The sequence below is a fragment of the Heterodontus francisci genome, chromosome 1 (assembly GCF_036365525.1).
Source record: "Heterodontus francisci isolate sHetFra1 chromosome 1, sHetFra1.hap1, whole genome shotgun sequence".
In the NCBI taxonomy this organism is placed as follows: Eukaryota; Metazoa; Chordata; class Chondrichthyes; order Heterodontiformes; family Heterodontidae; genus Heterodontus; species Heterodontus francisci.
In genome coordinates, this window is record NC_090371.1 from 253,585,758 (window position 1) to 253,607,197 (window position 21,440).

At 40.3% G+C, this 21,440-nt stretch overlaps 1 protein-coding gene across 5 annotated transcripts in view; it reads left to right on the forward strand.

The window, feature by feature from the left end:
• Positions 1 to 21,440, forward strand: part of abhd18 (abhydrolase domain containing 18) — a 147,945-nt gene that overhangs the window by 122,639 nt on the left and 3,866 nt on the right. For all 5 annotated transcript variants that reach the window (XM_068042859.1, XM_068042867.1, XM_068042879.1 and 2 more), the window contains 2 exons: positions 2,904 to 3,279; positions 15,713 to 15,875. In XM_068042859.1, the coding sequence (XP_067898960.1) occupies positions 2,904 to 3,279; positions 15,713 to 15,875 (539 nt within the window). The remainder of the gene's footprint in view (positions 1 to 2,903; positions 3,280 to 15,712; positions 15,876 to 21,440) is intronic.

Here is a 21,440-nt window from a genome sequence, read left to right on the forward strand (position 1 = left end):
TTATGCAAGCAAAAACAATGCCAGGATGTCACTAAATCATTTTTCAATATAGTGACGAGAAAGTCAGTCAATAAATTAGTCTTCTCCTTTAAAGCTTCATCACAAAAATGCACATTTGCTGTTTTTATTAGTAAGATAAATTTTCAGTGCTTTTATCTTTCAAAATTTGCTTACCGGCTCCCTGGGCCGAGCAAAAATCATTATTTGGCCCTCTGCCCGAAAAGGTTGGACAACCCTGTTATAAAGGATGCGTTAAATGTTCTATGGTCAGTTGTGCTGTTACAAGTTGCTTGATAACACTCGTCACCTTACAGGTACAGTCAAACTTGCTCAGCAGCTTTGTTTCCTTATTTTGCCAACCAAATTGAGGCTCCAATGTTAACTTTATCATTCCAGTAAATAAGATTTGAAAAGTAGTCATAGTGCTCGTTTAGCTTAATTTTTGTCACCTGACTTTCATATCAAACAGTTTGCCTATGTTCATTTAGTTAGTTTGGTTCCAATATAAGTTTGAGAGCTAAATGCATTAACGTCTCAAAAACATGAAGGAATTTCTGTTGTAATTACATAGTATATGCAGGTAATGACTTCCCGTAGGAAACCAGCTTAATCAGATATGCCGATAGATGTTTTTGGATAGTGTTCACATATTGTCTTATATTCTTCAAAAGGATGAGCGAACTCTTGAAAGAACAACTAGCTGGAGTCTATTTAAAACTCATATTCCTTGCCAATATACGCTGTCTTTCTCTACATTATAATAACTTCACTTCAACAGTACTTCATTGGCTGAGATGGGATGTCCTGAACTTGTAAAAGACACTATAAATAAAGGTCTCCATTACTGCTGGAGGCTTGATAAAGCTTTATTTCTGCAACAGAGACTAACTCTAGAAACTTCACTCCAATTTCCTCAATGTCTGAACATTGAAATCCCCCATGATTAACGTTCTGGCCTTTATGGTTCCCCTTGAGGTACAAAATCATTTTGCTGTCTATCTTTTCATGACCAAGAATTCTATCACATCCTTTATCTCTATCCAAATTGTCCTAAGTCTGTCAAGGTGCTTCTATTACCTCTAAAAATGCACTGTCCCCTTTCACCTGTATTACCACTCCTCCAGTTGCTTTGTTATGCCTATCCTTTCTCCAGACTCTGTACCCAGGTGCAGTATTTTAATTTCCAAGTTAATGTCCTGGTTTACCTAGGTCTTTGATATTGTAGTTTTCCTTCAAAAGAAGTTTCTAATTCTGCAATGTTGTTTTGTACATTCCTAGCATTGGTAGAAATTGGTAGAAAAGCTCCAGCTGTGGAGAATAAATTTGGATTCCAGCACACAATTATCTGATTTGTCTGTCCTTTGCAAATGGTCTTCACTGAGCATTTTTTGTGCCTCAGTCGCTGACCTGACCCTGCATACTTTAAGCACAATCTATTTCCTGTCCCTCTCAAGTTTTACTCTCAAAGCAGTGCTAGTTATCTGCAAATCCCTCATCTTTCAAAAAAAACAACATCCAAATAATCAAGAACCAGCTGCTAGGAAATGTGCAGAGTCCAAAGTGACTTGCTATATTTATTTGTCTCTGTGGGGAAGTGACTGCTGCCTGTTTTTAAACCACTCATCCATGTAAGACAAGGAACCTAATGCATAGGAAATCATTCGCATGACTCCACGGCACAGTGACATGTATCATACTACAAGCATTCTTACATTGACTATGTTTTAATTTTATATACTTGTTAATCAGAAAAGTTAGTCACTTCATTTCAGCCTTAGACATTAAAACCATGTCATTGGGTAATTTATACAAAAGCAAAATACTGGGGATGCTGGAAAATTGAAATAAAAACAGAAAATGCTGGAAATACTCAGCAGGTCTGGCAGCATCTATGGAGAGAAAAAGACAGAGTTAATCTTTCAGGTCGATGAGCTTTCATCAGAACTGTTTAGGGAAAGTTGAAGCCTCAGGGGACTGTTCTTGTCCTGCTGGAGTGCACCTTTTGTCAACTGACCATGAAGTTGGATTTTTCAGCTGTGGGGAAGCTTTATAGTTGACCATCTAAATTCCCATTCTTTCCCGTTACAGCTGTAGGAGGAAGCATGGGTGCTAGGAAGTGAAGAAGGAATTCAGGAGTGAGGAGAAAAAAAACTGGTGGGAGCTCCAGCTGTGGAGAATAAATTTGGATTCCAGCACACAATTATCTGATTTGTCTGTCCTTTGCAAATGGTCTTCACTGAGCATTTTTTGTGCCTCAGTCGTGGCAGATTTTGGCTGATTGTGTCTTGCCTGGCTGCAGAAAAGATCACTGACCAGAAGTACTTACTCTTTGCTGAAAGAGAATTGAGTGTCTGTGTAGAGAAGGCATAAAATGGGTATTCAAAATAGAGGAAAGTTATTGGGCATTATATTAATTAAAATGAATGAAATTCCCACTTCACAATGTTTGTTTGTGCATAGTTATTCTATGTGGTACGTAAGTGAGCCATGTAGAACTGGAGGTTCCCAGGGTTGACCACCTAGTCTCAATTGAGGATGATTATAATTGACCTCAGCGTTCCTGAGATGGAGAAATTTGGCTTGGATTGGCTTGTTGATCACTGTCGTAAGATTCCTGTTCCAACTGCGTGATGAGGGTGGGGGAAAAGGAGAAGCTAAACAAAAAATTTAATCCAATATAAGAACAGAATGTTTCTGATGAAAGGTCACAGACCTGAAACGTTAACTCTGCTTCTCTCTCCACAGATGCTGCCAGACCTGCTGAGTACTTCCAGCATTTCTGTTTTTATTTCAGATTTCCAGCATCCGCAGTGTTTTGTTTTCACTTAAGTCCAATATTTTCTTTTAATATGTATCAAAATACCTTTGAAATTATTTACAAACTTTAAGTATTTGATATTTAGACAGATTCCTTTAAAATGGGCCAAGATTTTGTGAAGAACTCCCCATCCAGTTTGGAAAACTTGCAACACCATAATCTTGCCACAGACATGCTGGATTTAAATACCAAGAGAGAAGTGATGAGGACTGCATCAGTTACTCAGTTTAGTACAGACACGACTGCTTTAAATGCCTCTACGCAAGGAATTCTGCTTCAAGGTTCCTCAAACACTGGTTGCCTGAATCATCAAATATCATCAACAAATACTAGCAAATATTCATCCAGTGTAAACCAAGAGCTGTTAAAGAGGGAAAACAGGAAGGCCTCCCTAGAACGAGAATCTATACTCTTCATGAAAGGAGTCATGGATGAATGTACACACATCGGAAATTTCTCAGGTAATTTAAACCTTTAATGAAATGCAAATTAGACTCAAATTATGTACGAAAGTGGTGCATTCTACTATCTAATTGAAGCTTTGTGTGTCTAATTTTATCATTTAGTAACCACACAGGGCTTTCCTGATGGCTCAGTGGGTAAATTCATCATGTGGTCAGCCTGAGCAGCAGTTAGGGTTTTACAATTGGTCACTATGTGCAGAAAGAAAGAGGAAAGATTCGCACACTTGGTTCAGTTGCTGATTGCTATCCTATTACCCCTGTTGGAAGTGTGTTTCTGCATGGACATTAAGTTGTAGTAGGATTGGCTCAATAGTAATGGATTCTATTTTGGAAAAGCCTGCCAAAACCTGGTGTCTAAATTTACCTGTGGAGAATGGAGACTTGATTGAGGTACTTGGAAGGTTGACAGTATGCATGGAAAAGTACCTTTGCACCAGTCGCTGCTCCAAAGAGCATTCGAGAGAATTAATAAAAAATTACAAATGAAACTGGTAAAGATTCAGATTAATTTTCAATTTGTGCAGTGTAGTGGTTAATGCTCCAATAAATTGCTACCTATTGTTAGAACTCTATACTACAGCATGGTTCACATCTTAGTGACTGGTATCAACAGAGGTGTCAGGATAATTTGCTGCTTCGAGACAAAGTACAGTCTCCCCTGAGAAAGTAGCAGAGGGCAGCGAATGAGATATGAAATCAGTTGCTGACTTGTCCCAACCTGTATTTATATATTACGTAACAGTTCACTTGAGAATTACATTGGGTTCAAGTTGTATGTACTCTCTACTAAAGGCCTGCTCGGGTCTGCAAAAAAAAACCCGACCTGTGCCCGACAGAACCACATCCGACCCGGCCCGAGTCCTTCCATTTTTTCCCGCGCCCGACCCGACCCAACCATCTTACCTTCCGTTTTTCACTTTGTTGCTGATCTGCACAAGCTTAAAATAACTAACAAAACCACCTTTCTGGTCAAAAAATTACATTAACAGTGGAGCCACTTACCTGCGATAGAGCGTGTCCAACCCGACCCGAGCCCGAAGGCTAGACCCGGAAGAGAGACCCAACCCGACACATGTTGTCGGGTCTGATCGGGATCGGATCAGGTAGCCATGCTCTAATTTTCTGCTATTTCCCTATATGCTTTTATATTTTTCCTTTTCAAACACTTATCATGTCCCCTTTTAAATGAAGTTATAATCTGTTTCAATTACCATTTGTTGTAAAACATCCCATGCTCCAATAACTAATTGACAGAAGAAGCAAATGGCGACATAAGGAAAAACTTTTTCATGCAGCGAGTGGTTAGGATTTGGAATGCCCTGCCAGAGAGTCGGTGGAGGCAGGTTCAATCAAGGCATTCAAAAGGGAATTAGACAGTTACCTGAAAAGGAAGTATGTACAGGGTTATGGGGAGAAGGTGGGGGAATGGCACTTAGTGAATTGCTCATTTGGGGAGCTGGTGCAGACATGGTGGGCCAAATGGCCTCCTTCTGTGCTGTAACAATTCTGTGAACTAGAAAAGTTTCTTGGAACATTCTTTTTTGTTCTTCCAGTGATAACACTGAGTCTATAATCCCATTAATGATTTGCCAACAGAAAATCTGTCTGCGACTTTGATCCTTTCAAAACCTTTCATAAATTTGAAATCTTCTAGCCCCCATTAACTTTCTCTGTTCCAGTAAAACACCCCTCAGTTTTTGATTCTTTATTCATCAAAAACTTTAGTCTCTCATTCCAAGCATAGTTCTAGTTAATTACCACCATACCGTATAATGGGATGCCATAATGACTTGCAGTACTCCATTTGTGACCTAGCCAATGTCTTTTACAAATTCAAATTAATTTCCTTGCTTTTGTATTCAATATCTCTATTGCTACGACCGACCGCTCAAGACAAAGCCCCCAATCAAAATATATGATTCTGATTGCGGTGTAAGAAACCACTGTTAAATCAGTCCCATCCCTCCAAAGATCGCCTAACATATCACTTTAAACTTTCCAAATTAAAGAAAACCACAGCCGAATTGAACTTTCTATTAACCCCCGAATGAGGCAAACCATATCAGGTATCTTTAGATCAACAAATTAACAGTTTATTAGGGAAAACTAAATTCTTAAACACTACTAAGATATAAACAACATTAAAAAAAAAGTAACAAACAGATTTACGCTCCTGCCGAAGTGGAATCTTCCAATGTGGAATAGTCCAAGATAGCTTTAAGTCCTCGCAGCCGTCCAATGGGAAAATAAAGGTTCTTCAACAGTAGGACAGACAGTAGTCTAGTTCAGCAGTTGAAGTGATGCTCTTCTTCTTTTCCAGCGATGAATTCAGCAATTATAGTTCAGTAGTTAAAGTAATTGGTTATTTTCTTTTAAGAAATTAATCTGGCTTGACTTTTCAGAATTCTGAGAGTATAATAAATAGGGTTTAAACAGACAGAGGGAGAGCTCTCCTTTTTCCTTCAGTATATGCTGGCAGACAGTCTGTGTGCCTGTGTCTCACTGTCTCTGCAAAAGCCAGTTTTTCCACTAGTTTCAAAATTAAACGACAACATTGTATATCCTGTCCTTGGTCTCCGAATGGCTGTATCTAGGGCAACCAAGATGCACTTCCCTTGGTAACTTCTGAGGCTGGCTTGTTCTCCCTCTCTGTATGGCTGTATCCAGGGCAACCAAGATGCACTTTCACTTGGTGAATACTGAGGCTGCCTTAAGGCAGTACTGATCATTTGCTGTCTTAAAGACACATTGCATACTTCCCAAAAAAAAAACACCAGGATCATAACACTATGTATAAAATCCAGAATCCCATTTGCTTTTTATGGCCTTTTCTTTTGCAATCCTTTTTGAAGATCTATGTATCTGCATCCCTAGATCTTTGTTCCTTTGTCCATTTAATGGTCTTATCAAGAAGGACAGTCACTTTTTTTTTCCCAAAATGTACTAATTCATCTTTCTATGCATTGATCTGCATCTGTTACCTGTCTGCACACTCTGCTAATCTGTCTGTCATACTGCATCCAGCTTCAATGTTTACAATTCCCCCATATTTGGTGTTACCACAATTTTTTTTAAATGGGAAACAAAAAGTCCCAGCACAGATTCCTGTGGCATTTCCCAACCCACATTGCATTATTTAAAAACATTAATTTACCCATATTCATTGCTTTCTGTCCTTCAGCTATCTATCAATAAGACTGTTTTCTTTAATAGCAGGAGCCCTCATTTTCAAAATGTCTTTTCTGTGACACTTCAGCAAACACCTTCTGAAATTCTACTGCATTCATCTTGATCTGCGCATTGCGATTTCCTCAAAAATTCAATTAGTTGAGCATGACACACCCTTTACACGTCAATGCTGATTGTTCCTAATTAGCAGATATCTCTTTCTAAGTGTTTGCTAATTTTACCCCATATTATAATTTCACAGAGTTTACTCAAAGCCAAGCTAAGACGAAATAACTGGCCTACAACTTTCAGGCTTACCTGTTTCTCCTTGGACATGGGCATAACCGTTCCTATTCTGTAGTCCTTTGGTTTAATTCCTGTCTGGAAATGTCTTTAGAGAATTGCATTCAGGCCTCGTCTGTGGCTTCCTGAAGTCCTCTGAGCTGGTGATATTTCTACTTTTAATTGCACAACCTTTTTAATAGTTTCATTTTGATATTTATCATCTCTCATAACTCTTCCACATACACTTTGGGTCCACCTACCGTTCCACTTTCATCTTACTCTAAAAATTGGATCTGCAGGTTTAGCTGCCATTCTCTTACTCTCAAATACAAGATGGCTCCCTTCATTTCAAGTGGTCACATGTCTTGATTCTCCTTTTAATTACATGGTTATAATAGCCCTTGTTATTTCCCTTTATGTTGAATCCTTTTTCTTACTCTCTCTGTCTTAATTTCCCTTTTTGCTTGCCTTCTATACTTAAGCTTCTCAGCTTTCACCTTTCCATTATCCCTCTATTTATCAGAATTTTTAAAATTAGTTTTGCTGTAGGTTTTATCCATCGAACCCTTGTCTTTGATCCAACCCTTTTACACCCAGATGCACTGTTACTTTTGACGTTTGATCTGCCATTTTTGCAACCAGTTATTTATTCTGAATTAAGTTCCGCATAATTTTTCTTTTTTTCATTTGTTCCTGGATGTGAGGGTTGCTGGCAAGGCCAGCATTTGTTTCCCATTCCTATTTGCCCTTGAGGAGCCTCCTTGAACTGCTGCTGTCTGTGTGGTGTAGGTACACCCACAGTGCTGATAGGAAGGGAGTTCCAGGTTTTTGACTCAGTGACGGTGTAAGAATGACAATATAGTTCCAAGTCGGGATGGTGTGTGGCTTGAAGGGGAACTTGCCGGTGGTAGCATTGCCATGCATCTGCTGCCCTTGTCCTTCTAGGTGGTAGGGGTCATGGCTTTGTAAGGTGCTGGTGCTGTCGAAGAAGATTTGGCGAGTTCCTGCAGTGTGCTGCTGGTGGAGGGAGTGGGTTGGCGATCAAGTGGACTGCTTTGTCCTCAATGGTGTCGAGCTTCTCAAGTGTTGTTGGAGCTGCACTCATCTAGGCAAGTGGAGAATATTCGTTCACGCTCCTGACACATGCCTTGTGGACAGATTTTGGGGAGTCAGGAGGTGAGTTACTCGCCGCAGAATTCCCAGCCTCTGACCTGCCCTTGTAGCCACAGAATTCATATGGCTGGTCCAGTTAAGCTTCTAGTCAATGGTGACCGTTCCCCCCACCCCCACCCCCCAGGATGTTGATGGTAGAGGATTCAGCGATGGTAATGCTGATGAATCTTATGGAGAGATGTTTAGATTCTCTCTTGTTGGAGAAGGTCATTGTCTGGCACTTATATAGCATGAATGTTACTTGTCACTTGTTAGCCCAATCCTGAATGTTGTCCAGGTCTTGCTACATGCGGCATGGACTGCTTCAGTATCTGAGGAGTGGTGAATGGTACTGAATACTGGGAAATCATAAGCGAACATTGCCACTTCTGACCTTATGATGGAGGGAAGATCATTGATGAAGCAGCTGAAGATGTTTGGGCCCAGGACCCTACCCTAGGGAGCTCCTGCAGCACTGTCCTGGAGCTGTGATGTTTGGCCTTCAACAACCACAACCATCTTCCTTTGTGTGAGGTATGATTCCAACCAGTGGAGAGTTTTCCCCCTGATTCCCATTGACTTCAATTTTACGAGGGCTCCTTGATGCACACTTGGTCAAATGCTGCCTTGATGGTCAAGGGCAGTCACTCTCACCTCACCTCATGTTTGGACTAAGGCTGTAATGAGGTCTGGAGCGAGCGGCCCTGGCGGAACCCAAACTGTGCATCGGTAACCAAGGATTATTGCTGTGTATGTGCCGCTTGATATTCTCAACACTTGGCTGATTGAGAGTGTACTGATGGAGCAGTAATTGGCCAGATTGGATTTGTCCTGCTTTTTGTGCACAGGACATACTTGGGGCAATTTTCCACATTGTCAGATAGACACCAGTGTTGTAGTTGTACTGGAACAGCTTGGTTAGGGACCTGGCTAGTTCTGGAACACAAGTCTTCAGTACTATTGCTGGAAGGTTGTCAGGGCCCATAGCCTTTGCAGTATCCAGTGTCTTCAGTCATTTCTTGATATCACGTGGAATGAATCAAATTGCCTGAAGACTGACATCTGTGATGCTGAGACCTGAGGAGGAGCTGAGATGGATCATCCACTTGGCAATTCTGGCTGAAGATGGTTGCAAATGCTTCATCCTTTTCTTTTGTACTGACATGCTGGACTCCCCATCGTTGAGCATGGGGATGTTTGTGGAGCCTCCTCCTCCAGTTAGTTGTTTAATTGTCCACCCTCATTCACAACTGGATGTGGCAGGACTGCAGAGCTTTGATCTGATCGGTTAGTTGTGGGACCAGTTTGTTCTATAGTATTCTGCTTCCACTGTTTAGCATGCATGTAGTCTTGTGCTGTAGCTACACCGGGTTGGCAGCTCATTTTTAGGTATGCCTGGTGTTATGAAAGTGCTTCTGTTTTTGTTAAATATATATTTTGAGGAATTCACAGTCAAACTGAAGAAATGTTGGACCAGTTTTTTTCCAAGAGGGTCATCAGGAGGACTGGTTTGACAACAACAGTTACTGGTTGTCACATGACTCAAGTTAAAAATAGAACAGCAACCCTTGTAATTGGGGAAGATGTGTGCAGAGAAGTGACAGGTCAGAAGGTGGACTTTCTGTTTCTGGTTGCTCTTTTGAATTGCTTGGAGTCGGAGAAGAAGAGAATAAAGAGGGAAAGAACTTCCAAGGAGAGAAGATAATTCCCAAGGAAAGAGAGAAGACCACAACCCAGATGAGCTTTTCAACACCTTTATAAAAGACCCTGAGAGGTCCACTGTGTCAACTCATCTCATCTCCTGTGTTTGAAGAAAAGCCTGCTAAAGATCCCAGTGCCTCGTCTACATGTACTCAGAGGCCAGACTGTATGTCAGTTTTGGAACACAACATACCTCATCTGCTGTTTCTTCAAGAATGAGCAAGTATTCAGACCAAGTTTTTTTTGTCTTTTTTTTTGTAAAAGAGCTCTAAAACGCAGATCCTTTTTTGTTCAGTTAACTGGTGTATGTGTGAGTGTGAGGGGCTAAGGTAAAAAGGGAACTTTAATATTTCAACGTGGGGTTAATACTTCATTACTGGTTAAGACTTGTTTGAAAATAAACCGATAATTTTGTTCTTTATTAAAGAAACCTGGTTGACATGTTTTATTCTGGGATAAAGAGTGAGTAGATGATTGACCGTATCGGTAAGCGGGAAAATTTAAATATATGTTGCAACCTGTGGTTAAAACTAGAATAAACAGTACACTCCTCCCGCCTCAGTTGTAACACTGGTACTGCTCCTGACATGCTCTCCTGCACTCCTTTCAGAACTGGGTTGATCCCCTGGCTTGATGATAATGGTTGAGCGAGGGATATGCCATGCTGTGAGGTTACAGATTGTGTTTGAATACAATTCTGCTGCTGCTGATGGCCCACAGTGCCTTCTGAATGCCCAGTTTTGAGCTGTTAGAATCTATTCCGTTTAGCACGATGGTAGTGCCACACAACACGATGGAGAGTAGCCTCAGTGTGAAGTTGGAACTTTGTCTCCACAAGGACTGTGCAGTGATCACTCCTACCAATACTGTCATGGACCGATGCATCTGCGACAGGTGGTAGATTGGTGAGGGTGAGGTTAAGTCGGTTTTTCCCTCTTGTTGATTCTCTCGCCACCTGCTGCAGGTCCAGTCTGGTAGGTATGTCTTTCAGGACTTGGCCAGCTTCGTCAGTTGTGGTGCTACCAAAACACTCTGAGTGATGGACATTGAAGTCCCCCACCCAGAGTACATTCTGCGCCCTGGCCACCCTCAGTGCATCTTCCAAGTGGTGTTCAACATGAAGAAATACTGATTCATCCACTGAGGGAGAGTGGTAGGTAAAAAGGGAACTTTAATACTTCAATCTGTGTGTTTATGCTTTACTTCATTACTGGTTAAGACTTGTTTTATAATGAGCTGATAATTTTGTTCTTTATTAAAGAAACCTGGTTGGTGTGTTTTATTCTGGGATATAGAGTGATTATGTACCTGTGTTTGACCTGATGCCATGAGACTTCATGGGATCCGGAATCAATGTTTAGGAATCCCGGGGCTACTCTCTCCCGACTGTATACTACTGTGCCTCTGGTGGGTCTGTCCTGCTGGTGATGGAGGAGTCTGGGACATTAGCTGTTAGGTATGATTTGGCAAGTATGACTGTCAGGCTGTTGCTTGACTAGTCTGTGGGCCAGCTCTCCCAATTTTGGCACAAGTTCCCAGATGTTAGTAAAGAGGAGCTTGCAGGGTTGATTGGACAGGGTGTGCCTTTGCTGTTGCCAGTGCCTCAGTCAATGCCAGGTGGTCTGTCCGATTTTATTATTTCATGACTTTTCTGTAGCAGTTTGATACAACTGAGTGGCTTGCTGGGACATTTCAAAGGACAGTTAAGAGTCATTACTGTGGGTCTGGAGTCACATGTAGGTTAGACCGAGTAAGGACAGTGGATTTCCTTCCCTGAAGGACATTAGTGAACCTGATGGGTTTTTACGACAATCTGCAAGTTCCGTGGTCCCTATTACTGAGACAAGCTTTTCATTCCTGAGTTATTAATTCATTGAATTTAAATTTCACCAGCTGACGTGGTGGGATTTGAACTCGTGTCTTTGGAGCATTAGTCTGGGCCTCTGGATTACTAGTCCAGTAACGTTACCACTATGCAACCATTCCCATCATGTCAATGAGATTAGCTAATTTCCTGTTCAATACCTTTATCATAGACTATCTTTATTTCCAGTGTGCACCTAATTAGATTTTGGTCACTATTTCTTAAGTGTTCTCCTAGGTCACGCAATTGTCCTGTTCGATTACCTAGAAGCGAATCTAATTTTGTATAATTTCATTTGGGCTTCAGCATTAATCAGTGAAACAATCTTTGTTGCATTCTCAGAACTGCTCCCTGTTTCATCACAAACACATTTTATCTATCGACCTTAGGATAAAGTTCCCCATTATTACAATCATGATTGTAAATCTCCAAATTACAGACAAATTCCATAATTTATTTCCCACTACTAAGTTATCTGTAATGTATTCCTAGTCTGGTAACGGATCCCTTATTTCTTAAGTCAACACAGACATGCTCCATCAATGAGGACTTTCTTTTATATGGTTGTAATCATGCCCTTAATAAATAAGGTCACCCATCATTAATTTTTTTCCTTCTCTGTCTTACCTGGCAGTTATAAGACCAGGAACCTAATTTTCCCCAGCTGAAACAAAGGTTCTGTTAAGGTTACAAAATCCTGCTCTTCCATGGTGATTGTTGCTTTTAGTTCACCACCTTTATTTCTGACGCTTTAAACATTGACAGATAAAACTGCAACTGTAATCTACTCTCACGCTTCACATTTCACTTTTCTCTTCCTTTCATTAACCTTTCATATGCCTGAAGATCATGTCTCCATTCCCTATCTCACCTCCACTGTCAATTTTACTAGCAAGACTTAACAGTACAAAATTGTTCCGGCTTAACATACTGTTACAAAATACTGCTGGTACTTTCTGCCAAACAGAAAATCTCCTATGCTTTAGGATTGACATATTTATAAGAATAAAAGTCCCCAACCCACCCCCACTTGCCCAGAAAAAAATGTGCTGTCTCTGTTGGTTGCTTGGAATCTGGTAGTTTACTTCTAAGTATAATATTGTACCATGCTCACAGTGAAAATTATGGATGAAGTATTATCAAGGACTTCTTGTATTAAATTTCACCTGTTTTCTTTTGATAAATTTAATTGTGAGTTAGATTTGTGTCCTCAGTTTTCTGTGCATGCTGCTTACATATTTATAAAAAATCTTTGAAGACTTCAAAGTACAATGTTGCTTATTAGATAATTGCTGATTGAGGCTAAAATTTCCAATAATTACAAAGAAATAAAACAACATTTTTAGAATATTCATAAAGTAGCTTCTAAGCCCACATGGGACTAATGAATGTAAGGAATAAAACCAAAAGAAAATAAAGTTCAAAAGTTTTTTTGTTCCAGACAAAGTTTTTTTTTCACATAGTAAATATAAATTATAAAATAAATCCTTATACCAAGGTAGATTAGAGTACGCAGACAAGAAAAAGCTGCACTTATATTTTACCGTATATTTTTTCAATGGTTTTTTGAAGTGCTTCAAATGGAATAATTACATTGTGCAGATGACCCTTTTCTGCATGTTGTGCCCCACAGATGCTGAAGTTCCATAAACTGCAATGAGATGAATGACCAGTTAATCTATTTTTTAGTGATTGAATGAGGAAATGCTCTTGGTGGCATGCACCTTAGGCTGTTGAAGTAAGTCGGAGCTGAGATAGCTCTGGCCACAATTTTTGAATCTTCAGGTATACAAATTGTGCTGTGGGTCTGGAGAGTAGGTAGTGTAACACCCTTATTCAAGAAGAATAAACTGGGTAATTATATACCAATTAGTCCAATAGCTGTTGTAGGCAAACTCTTAGAACAAAAATAGTTGTTATTGTTGCAGACTGTAAGAATCCATAATTTGAGACATTAAAATGGATGTGTTAATTGAGGGCAGCCCAGTAAGGATTTATTATAGGCAAGTCATGTTTGACAAATCTGAGTTTTTTTTTTAAGAAATGACTGGATAAAGGAATGCAATTAGTGTATAAATGGATTTTCAGATACCATTCAATAAGGTGTGGTCGAGTATGTTGCAAAAATTCAAATGTTTGATATGAGGAAATGTAATGTAGAAATTTTGTTTACAGTCAGTGTTGAGCTCACTTTTGCTCTCTGAACAGAGAAATGATTTAGATTTTAGTGTGGTGAACTGAATGTCAAAATTTGCTGATGACACAAAAGTGGGAGGTTTGGTAAACTGTGAGGAGGACTGTATATTTCAAAAAAGATCAGGAGGGCATTGATTAGCAGAATGGGCAGACAGGTGGCAGAAGTAATTTAATATGGAAATGGGAGAAAAATCGTTCTGGGATTATACAATTAGGTGATAGACACTGAAGAATGTGAACAAACAGAGACAAAGGAATTCAATTACATGATTTCTGAAAATTGCTGTACAGATGCATGAAACCATAAAAAGGGGTGAGTATAATTTTGCCTTTTGGAAATAGGAGCATATAGTGGAAGAGCAAAGAATTAGTGGTGCGTTAGTGAAGTCGCATGGGGTCCAGGGTGTACTCGCTAGATGGATAAAGAACTGGCTGGGCAACAGGAGACAGAGAGTAGCAGTGGAAGGTAGTTTCTCAAAATGGAGACGTGTGACCAGTGGTGTTCCACAGGGATCCGTGCTGGGACCACTGTTGTTTGTGATATACATAAATGATTTGGAGGAAAATATAGGTGGTCTGATTAGCAAGTTTGCAGACGACACTAAGATTGGTGGAGTAGCAGATAGTGAAGGGGACTGTCAGAGAATACAGCAGAATATAGAGAGATTGGAGAGTTGGGCAGAAAAATGGCAGATGGAGTTCAATCAGGGCAAATGCGAGGTGATGCATTTTGGAAGATCCAATTCAAGAGTGAACTATACAGTAAATGGAAAAGTTCTGGGGAAAATTGATGTACAGAGAGATTTGGGTGTTCAGGTCCATTGTTCCCTGAAGGTGGCAACGCAGGTCAATAGAGTGGTCAAGAAGGCATACGGCATGCTTTCCTTCATCGGACGGGGTATTGAGTACGAGAGTTGGCAGGTCATGTTACAGTTGTATAAGACTTTGGTTCGGCCACATTTGGAATACTGCGTGCAGTTCTGGTCGCCACATTACCAAAAGGATGTAGATGCTTTGGAGAGGGTGCAGAGGAGGTTCACCAGGATGTTGCCTGGTATGGAGGGCGCTAGCTATGAAGAGAGGTTGAGTAGATTAGGATTATTTTCATTAGAAAGACGGAGGTTGAGGGGGGACCTGATTGAGGTGTATAAAATCATGAGAGGTATAGACAGGGTGGATAGCAAGAAGCTTTTTCCCAGAGTGGGGGATTCAATTACTAGGAGTCACGAGTTCAAAGTGAGAGGGGAAAAATTTAGGGGGGATATGCGTGGAAAGTTCTTTACGCAGAGGGTGGTGGGTGCCTGGAACGCGTTGCCAGCGGAGGTGGTAGATGCGAACACGATAGCGTCTTTTAAGATGTATCTAGACAAATACATGAATGGGCATGAAGCAAAGAGATACAGACCCTTAGAAAATAGGTGACAGGTTTAGATTTAGGATCTGGATCGGCGCAGGCTTGGAGGGCCGAAGGGCCTGTTCCTGTGCTGTAATTTTCTTTGTTCTTTGTTCTTTGGTGCAAAACATTGCTTAAGCCACAAATAAGAGTAATGTGTGCAGTTTTTGCTGCCCCATTAATGAAAAGATACTAAAGCTGCAGAGAGCACAACTTCATCAAGATGGTAGCCAGATTGGGAAAATATATTTGAGAGACTTGAGGTAATGGGACTATTTCTGATGGCACAGATGAAGATGAGGAGATTTAATAGCATTTTTAAATAATGAAGTTGTTATTTTCAGGGGGTGATTAGGAAGAAATATTTCTTTTAGTTGGGGAGTCGTTAATGAAGTGTCAATTAAAAATTATCACTGAGACAGATTAGGAGAAATTTCTTTACATGTTGAACATTAAATGATAATGGTTGAGGTGTATTTGAAGCAGAAGAATTTTGTTATCATGCCCTCAAAGGAGCAAATGTAAACTGTAACCTATACCTCTGCCATGCATTGTTCTTTCTTCTCTCTGTTAGAGTATTTCAGTTAGAACTCGTTGGTTCAAAGTAGTTAGTGAAAAGTATGCTGTGTTTCTGGAAGTTCTAATTATCTTTCCTTTTGTTTTAATTACAGTGCCAGTGGATCCCAGTTTGATCATAGTGGTCCAAGCAAAGGAAGACGCCTACATTCCCCGAGCTGGAGTACGCAGCCTTAATGAAATCTGGCCTGGGTGTGAAATCAGATACTTGGAAGGCGGCCACATTAGTGCTTACCTCTTCAAACAAGGCCTGTTCAGGTAAAACCAGTGACAAATTACCAAACTCGCATTTATCTGTTGCCTAAAGAATTTCTTTCAAACAGTTTTGGTAGGTGATTGGTTGTATTTTTCTTCCCCACCAAACACTATCTCCAGCTGAGGAGACAGATGAGTATCCTTCCTTAGCTTATTTTTTTCCTTTCTTCAGCCAACTATTTGGTAATATGCAAGTGGATGCAATTCCAACTTTCAAACTCTACCCTATAGATAATTTCATGAAAAACTACCAGATGGGTGGTGCAGTGGTTAGCACCGCAGCCTCACAGCTCCAGTGACCCTGGTTCGATTCTGGGTACTGCCTGTGCCGAGTCTGCACCCTGTTTCTCCCTGTGACTGTGTGGGTTTCCGCCGGGTGCTCCGGTTTCCTCCCACAGCCAAAGACTTGCAGGTTGATCGGTAAATTGGCCATTATAAATTGCCCCTAGTATAGGTAGGTGGTAGGGGAATTGTGGTGATGTGGTAGAAATATGGGATTAATGTAGGATTAGTATAAATGGCTGGGCCGAAGGGCCTGTTTCAGTGCTGTATCTCTAAATAAAAATAAATAAATAAAATGTCTTTATCTGTTGGTATGGGTGAATGGGAAACCCCTTATGTTGCGCAAATTGTCAGACTAGTACTGTGGTAGAACTCATTGAACTATCATGCTGGTGTATTTTTAATTGTCTTTTTAAAAGATATATTCACAGATATAATTTATGAAGCCACTGTGTATTTTGATTGCACATTGCATTGATGCATCCAGGTTACCTTGCATGTCTGAGCTTTGCACTAGAACTTGTGCAGGTCAAGGGATTGAGGCAGCTGGTTTGCTTTTGGTTCATGGTGTTATGACCAACCGCTCCAGTCAAAGCCTCAAAAATATACGATTCTGAATGTCGTGGGACCGACGCACTGTTAATTCAATCCCGTCACTCCACAGATCGGCTAACATATCATTTAAAACTTTCCAAATTAAAGAAAGACCCAGCCAAATTGTACCATCTATTAACCCCCGAATGAGGCTAACCAAACCAGGTGTCTTTAAATCAACAAATTAACTCTTTAATTAGAAGAACTAAATTCTTAAACACTTTGAAGATATAAACAACATTTAAAATAGAAAAATTAGAGTCCTTGCAAATTTACAGTCCAATGTTGCTTGAAGTCCTCACAGAATGTTGCTTTCCTTCTCCAGCGAATTTCAACAATTAACGACTTGCAAACACTTTCAACAGAATCAATCTGACTTTAGAGTTTTTGAGGGATAAAAGATTGTCACAGTCTAACTTCCCTTTCTTCAATTTAAATTACCAGAGATCTCTGTTTTGGCTTGACTTTTAAAAAATTTTTGAGAGATAATAATTAAACAGACTAAGCTCCTATTCCTTCAGTTTAAATGGTTGAGAGGTCTTTCTTCAGGTGCCAACACCAGCTGTGTCTGTATGTCTTTGTGTCTGTTAGAACAAACTGTCTTCAACTAAAAGCCAGTTCAAAACTGAATTGTAACAAATGTATCACATGAGACTCACTCCCAGTGGTTGTATCTATGGTAACAAGAATGCACCCTTTGAATTGCAGTCTCCAAATGGCTGTTTCTAAGGCAACAAAAATGCATCTTCCTATAACTCCTGAGGCTTGCCGGCTGTTAAAGTAATACTGATCCCTTGCAAGCCTTAAAGGCAAACTGCATATTCTGAAGAGAAACTACAGGACCATAACAGTGGATAACAGTTGGGCTTGGAATATGTCTGAATACTCGGCATACCAGGATCAAAGAACTTTACAGCACAGAAAAGGATCATTTGGCCCATCATATCCATAACAGCTCTTTGCTAGAGCAATATAAAACTAAATCCACTGTCCTGTTGCTGGCTGTCTCTCCTGGGGGAAGTTAGATTCTGCATTGAGAAAGCAGGCATACCCATCAAAGGCCAGCTCAGGTCTGCAAATGAAACCCGACCCAACCCCGACAGATCCACATCCGACCCCGACCCAGCCCGAGTCCTTCCACTTTTTTCCACGCCTGACCTGACCCGACCATCAGATAACCTACCTTCTGTTTTTCACTTTGTTGTTTATCTGCACAAGCTTAGAAAAACTGTAACAAAACCACCTTTCAAGTCCAAAAAGTACATTAGCATTGGAGCCACTTACCTTAAGTGGTGATAGAGCGTGTCCGACCCGAGCCCGAATGCTGGACCCGGAAGTGCGACCCGAACCCAACACGTTGGCAGGTTCGGGTCGGGTAGCCATGCTCTAACACCCATCTCGCTGATATCTGTAAATAAATACCTGTTTTCTTAAAAGCATTATTGAAACAATTTATACATGCAGCACTTTCATATTATGAGTTGCCCTGTTTGAGGAAATAATGTTTTCCTGTTAATGCTACGAAATCCTTCACTTAAAAAAAAACTATTAAATCTCTTTTTAGCTTTTTCCGTTCTGGTAAAATCTGCTCTGGTAAAGATAGTCTCCAGCATTTCCAATCTCACTTCATTACCATAGTTTCCCCATCTCTGACATCATCCTGGTGAATCTATTCTGTAAGCTTGCCATGGCTTTAATGCCCTTTGTATAATTGGGCATCCAGAAAGGTTTGAAGTTCTCTAACTGTGGCCTAATCATTACCTTGTATATTTTTAACATTTCTTCACACTTATGCTTTGTGTCCCTATTTATAAATCCCCAAACACTACTGACTTTTCATTGTATTAACTGACTGCACTTCAGTTTAATATATCTGTTTACCCATAATCCTTCAGTATCTTTCCACTGAGTATAATTCCCATTCCTTGTTTTTCCTCTCAAATGTGTTGCAATTTAACATAGATAAATGTGACATCTGCTACCTGTCTGCCCATTCTGCTAACCTATCAATGTACTGCTGAAGATTTTTGCAGTCCTCCTTTGTGTTTGTCAAACCTCTTACTTTCATGTAACTTCCAAATCAAAAATATAGTGTGTGCGTGCATATAACGAAAGTGAACCCAGCACTGAGCCTTACGATAGACCACTGCTTCTCGGACTGGGGCCATGGACACTTTCCAGGGGTCCACGAAATAATGTGAAGTACGAACCCAGAGGTGGGAGCAGAGTACAGCTGCCTCGTGGGCTGGCTGTCTCTCCTGGGGGAAGTAAGATTCTGCACTGAGAAAGCAGGCATACCCATCTCATTGATACCTGTAAATAAATTCCTGTTTTCTTAAAAGCATTATTGTAACACTTTATACATGCAGCACTTTCATATTATGAGTATGATGTTGTGTAATTTACATGGGGGCGTCTGTGATTTTTAATCCATTTGAAATAGGGACCTTCAACCAAAAATATTTGAGAACTATTGTTTGAGAAAAATGTTTGAGAACCTTTAACCCATCTCCAATCTGAGAAACATTGATTCCTGTCCATCAATAAAGGCTGTCAATCAAGGGCGGCACAGTGGCGCAAGGGTGGCGCAGTGGTTAGCACCGCAGCCTCACAGCTCCAGGGACCCGGGTTCAATTCTGGGTACTGCCTGTGCGGAGTTTGCAGGTTCTCCCTGTGACTGCGTGGGTTTTCGCCGGGTGCTCCGGTTTCCTCCCACCGCCAAAGACTTGCAGGTGATAGGTAAATTGGCCATTGTAAATTGCCCCTAGTGATGGTAGGGAATATGGGATTACTGTAGGGTTAGTATAAATGGGTGGTTCTTGGTCGGCACAGACTTGGTGGACCGAAGGGTCTGTTTCAGTGCTGTATCTCTAAATAAATAAAATAAAATAAAAATAAATAAATAAATAAAAACTCTCTATTTATGCTGTTACATTTTCTTTTATGCAACATGATGACATTTTTGTAACCAGCCTTCTGTGAGACACCTTATTGAACACCTGAAAATCCTTATGCATCATGCCTACTCTATTCCCTTTATCCAATCAGTTATTTCTTCAAAATAACTCAAATTTGTTAAACACCTTTAACAAACCTAGCTCGCTGTCCTTGATGCAAATAGGCTTGAAACTTAAAATGAGCTAAATATAGTAAATATTTTAAACAATTACTTCCTCCAACTATTCATAAGGGAAGACATGGGTTTTGCTAAGTGTCGAGGAAACAGGTTATATTCATTTGGATCTAAGCTGTCCAGTAGTAGTATTGTCTGAAGTTTGGGATCTTTCCTCTGCATTGATTTTTTTTTTTAATGATGGGATATCTGACAATTTTGTATGATATAGCAATGTTCTACATTAAATGTGGTCATTTGATATATTTAAAAATCTTTTGTCTAGCACATAGTTCCTGTTTCTCACCTTCCTTTTATTTTGTGTGGTAACTTCTGGAAATGCTTTTAAACTGAGAATTGCTTTTTATATCATACTTACACTATTTACTTGTTAGGCCTTCAAGTGCTAGGTGGCATAGCTGGGATACTAAACTCTTGTCTTCCCTGCATCCACAGCCAGTTGTACTGAATTTAACTTCCATTTCATACATTTTTTTCTTGGAGCCTTGATTTATTTTATTAATTACTGGATCTTGACTCCTTGATCCTGCCAACTGTGCCTCTAGTAGCTTCTCTACTGGACGCAGGCCTCACATTATTTTTATTCTCACCTGCCCGATCTGGCTCATGGTGCCACTCATTAATACTCCCACACTTGCTTCCACTCTGGCTGAGTTCATAGACCAATTTGCCTCTTTCTTGGCCTTCTGCGATCTCAGGAAGTGCTTTACTGTCAATGACATACTGTTGAAATGTCGTTACTGTTGTAGGAAACATGGCAGCCAAATTGTGCACAGCAAAGTGCCACCAACAGCAGTGAAATAAATGAAAAGATCATCTAGTTTAGGTGTTGGTTGAGGGATAAATATTGGCCACGACATCAGAAAATTCCCCTGATCTTATTTAAATAGTGCCATGTGTTAATGGTAGGTTAATTATGTTATTAAAAATACACAAGTGAAAGACATTGTTTAATTCAGGACTTACAGCAGATATACAGAGAGCTTGCTGGGACAAGTGGGAGGAGATGTGCTGCATTCTGTGGATGAACCGATTATCAAGAAAAGGATATGTGTCTAGCTTCGTTCTTCACCATTTGGCTTGGATCCAGTTAACACCATGGGATCTTTGGTGGGGGCAGACAGGATGTTGGTTTAACATCTCATTCAAATTACGGCATTTCCAACAGTGCAAAACACTCCCAGTATTGTGCTGAATATCAGCCTAGATTATGTGCTGAACTCTCTGGGATGGGACTTGAACCAGTAACTTTCTGACTCAGAAGCTAGAGTGCTATCATGGCAGAGCACCTTAGGGATGCTACAAATTGATATCACACCCCTGTGTTTGCAAAGAAAGAAAAACAAATTAACCAGTGTTCCCACTCCTGATTGCGATCATTGACCTCTGTTTGAAAGTGTGCACATGAGGACGGGATGACTCCTCCTTGGTTTGACAATGCATTGTGCCTGTGCTTCTTTTAAACAGCTATTCAGTTAGTACCATTCCCCTGCTCTTTTTCCATAGCCCTGTAACTTTTTCCCTTTGGATATCATCTAATTCCCTGTTGAAAGTTACAA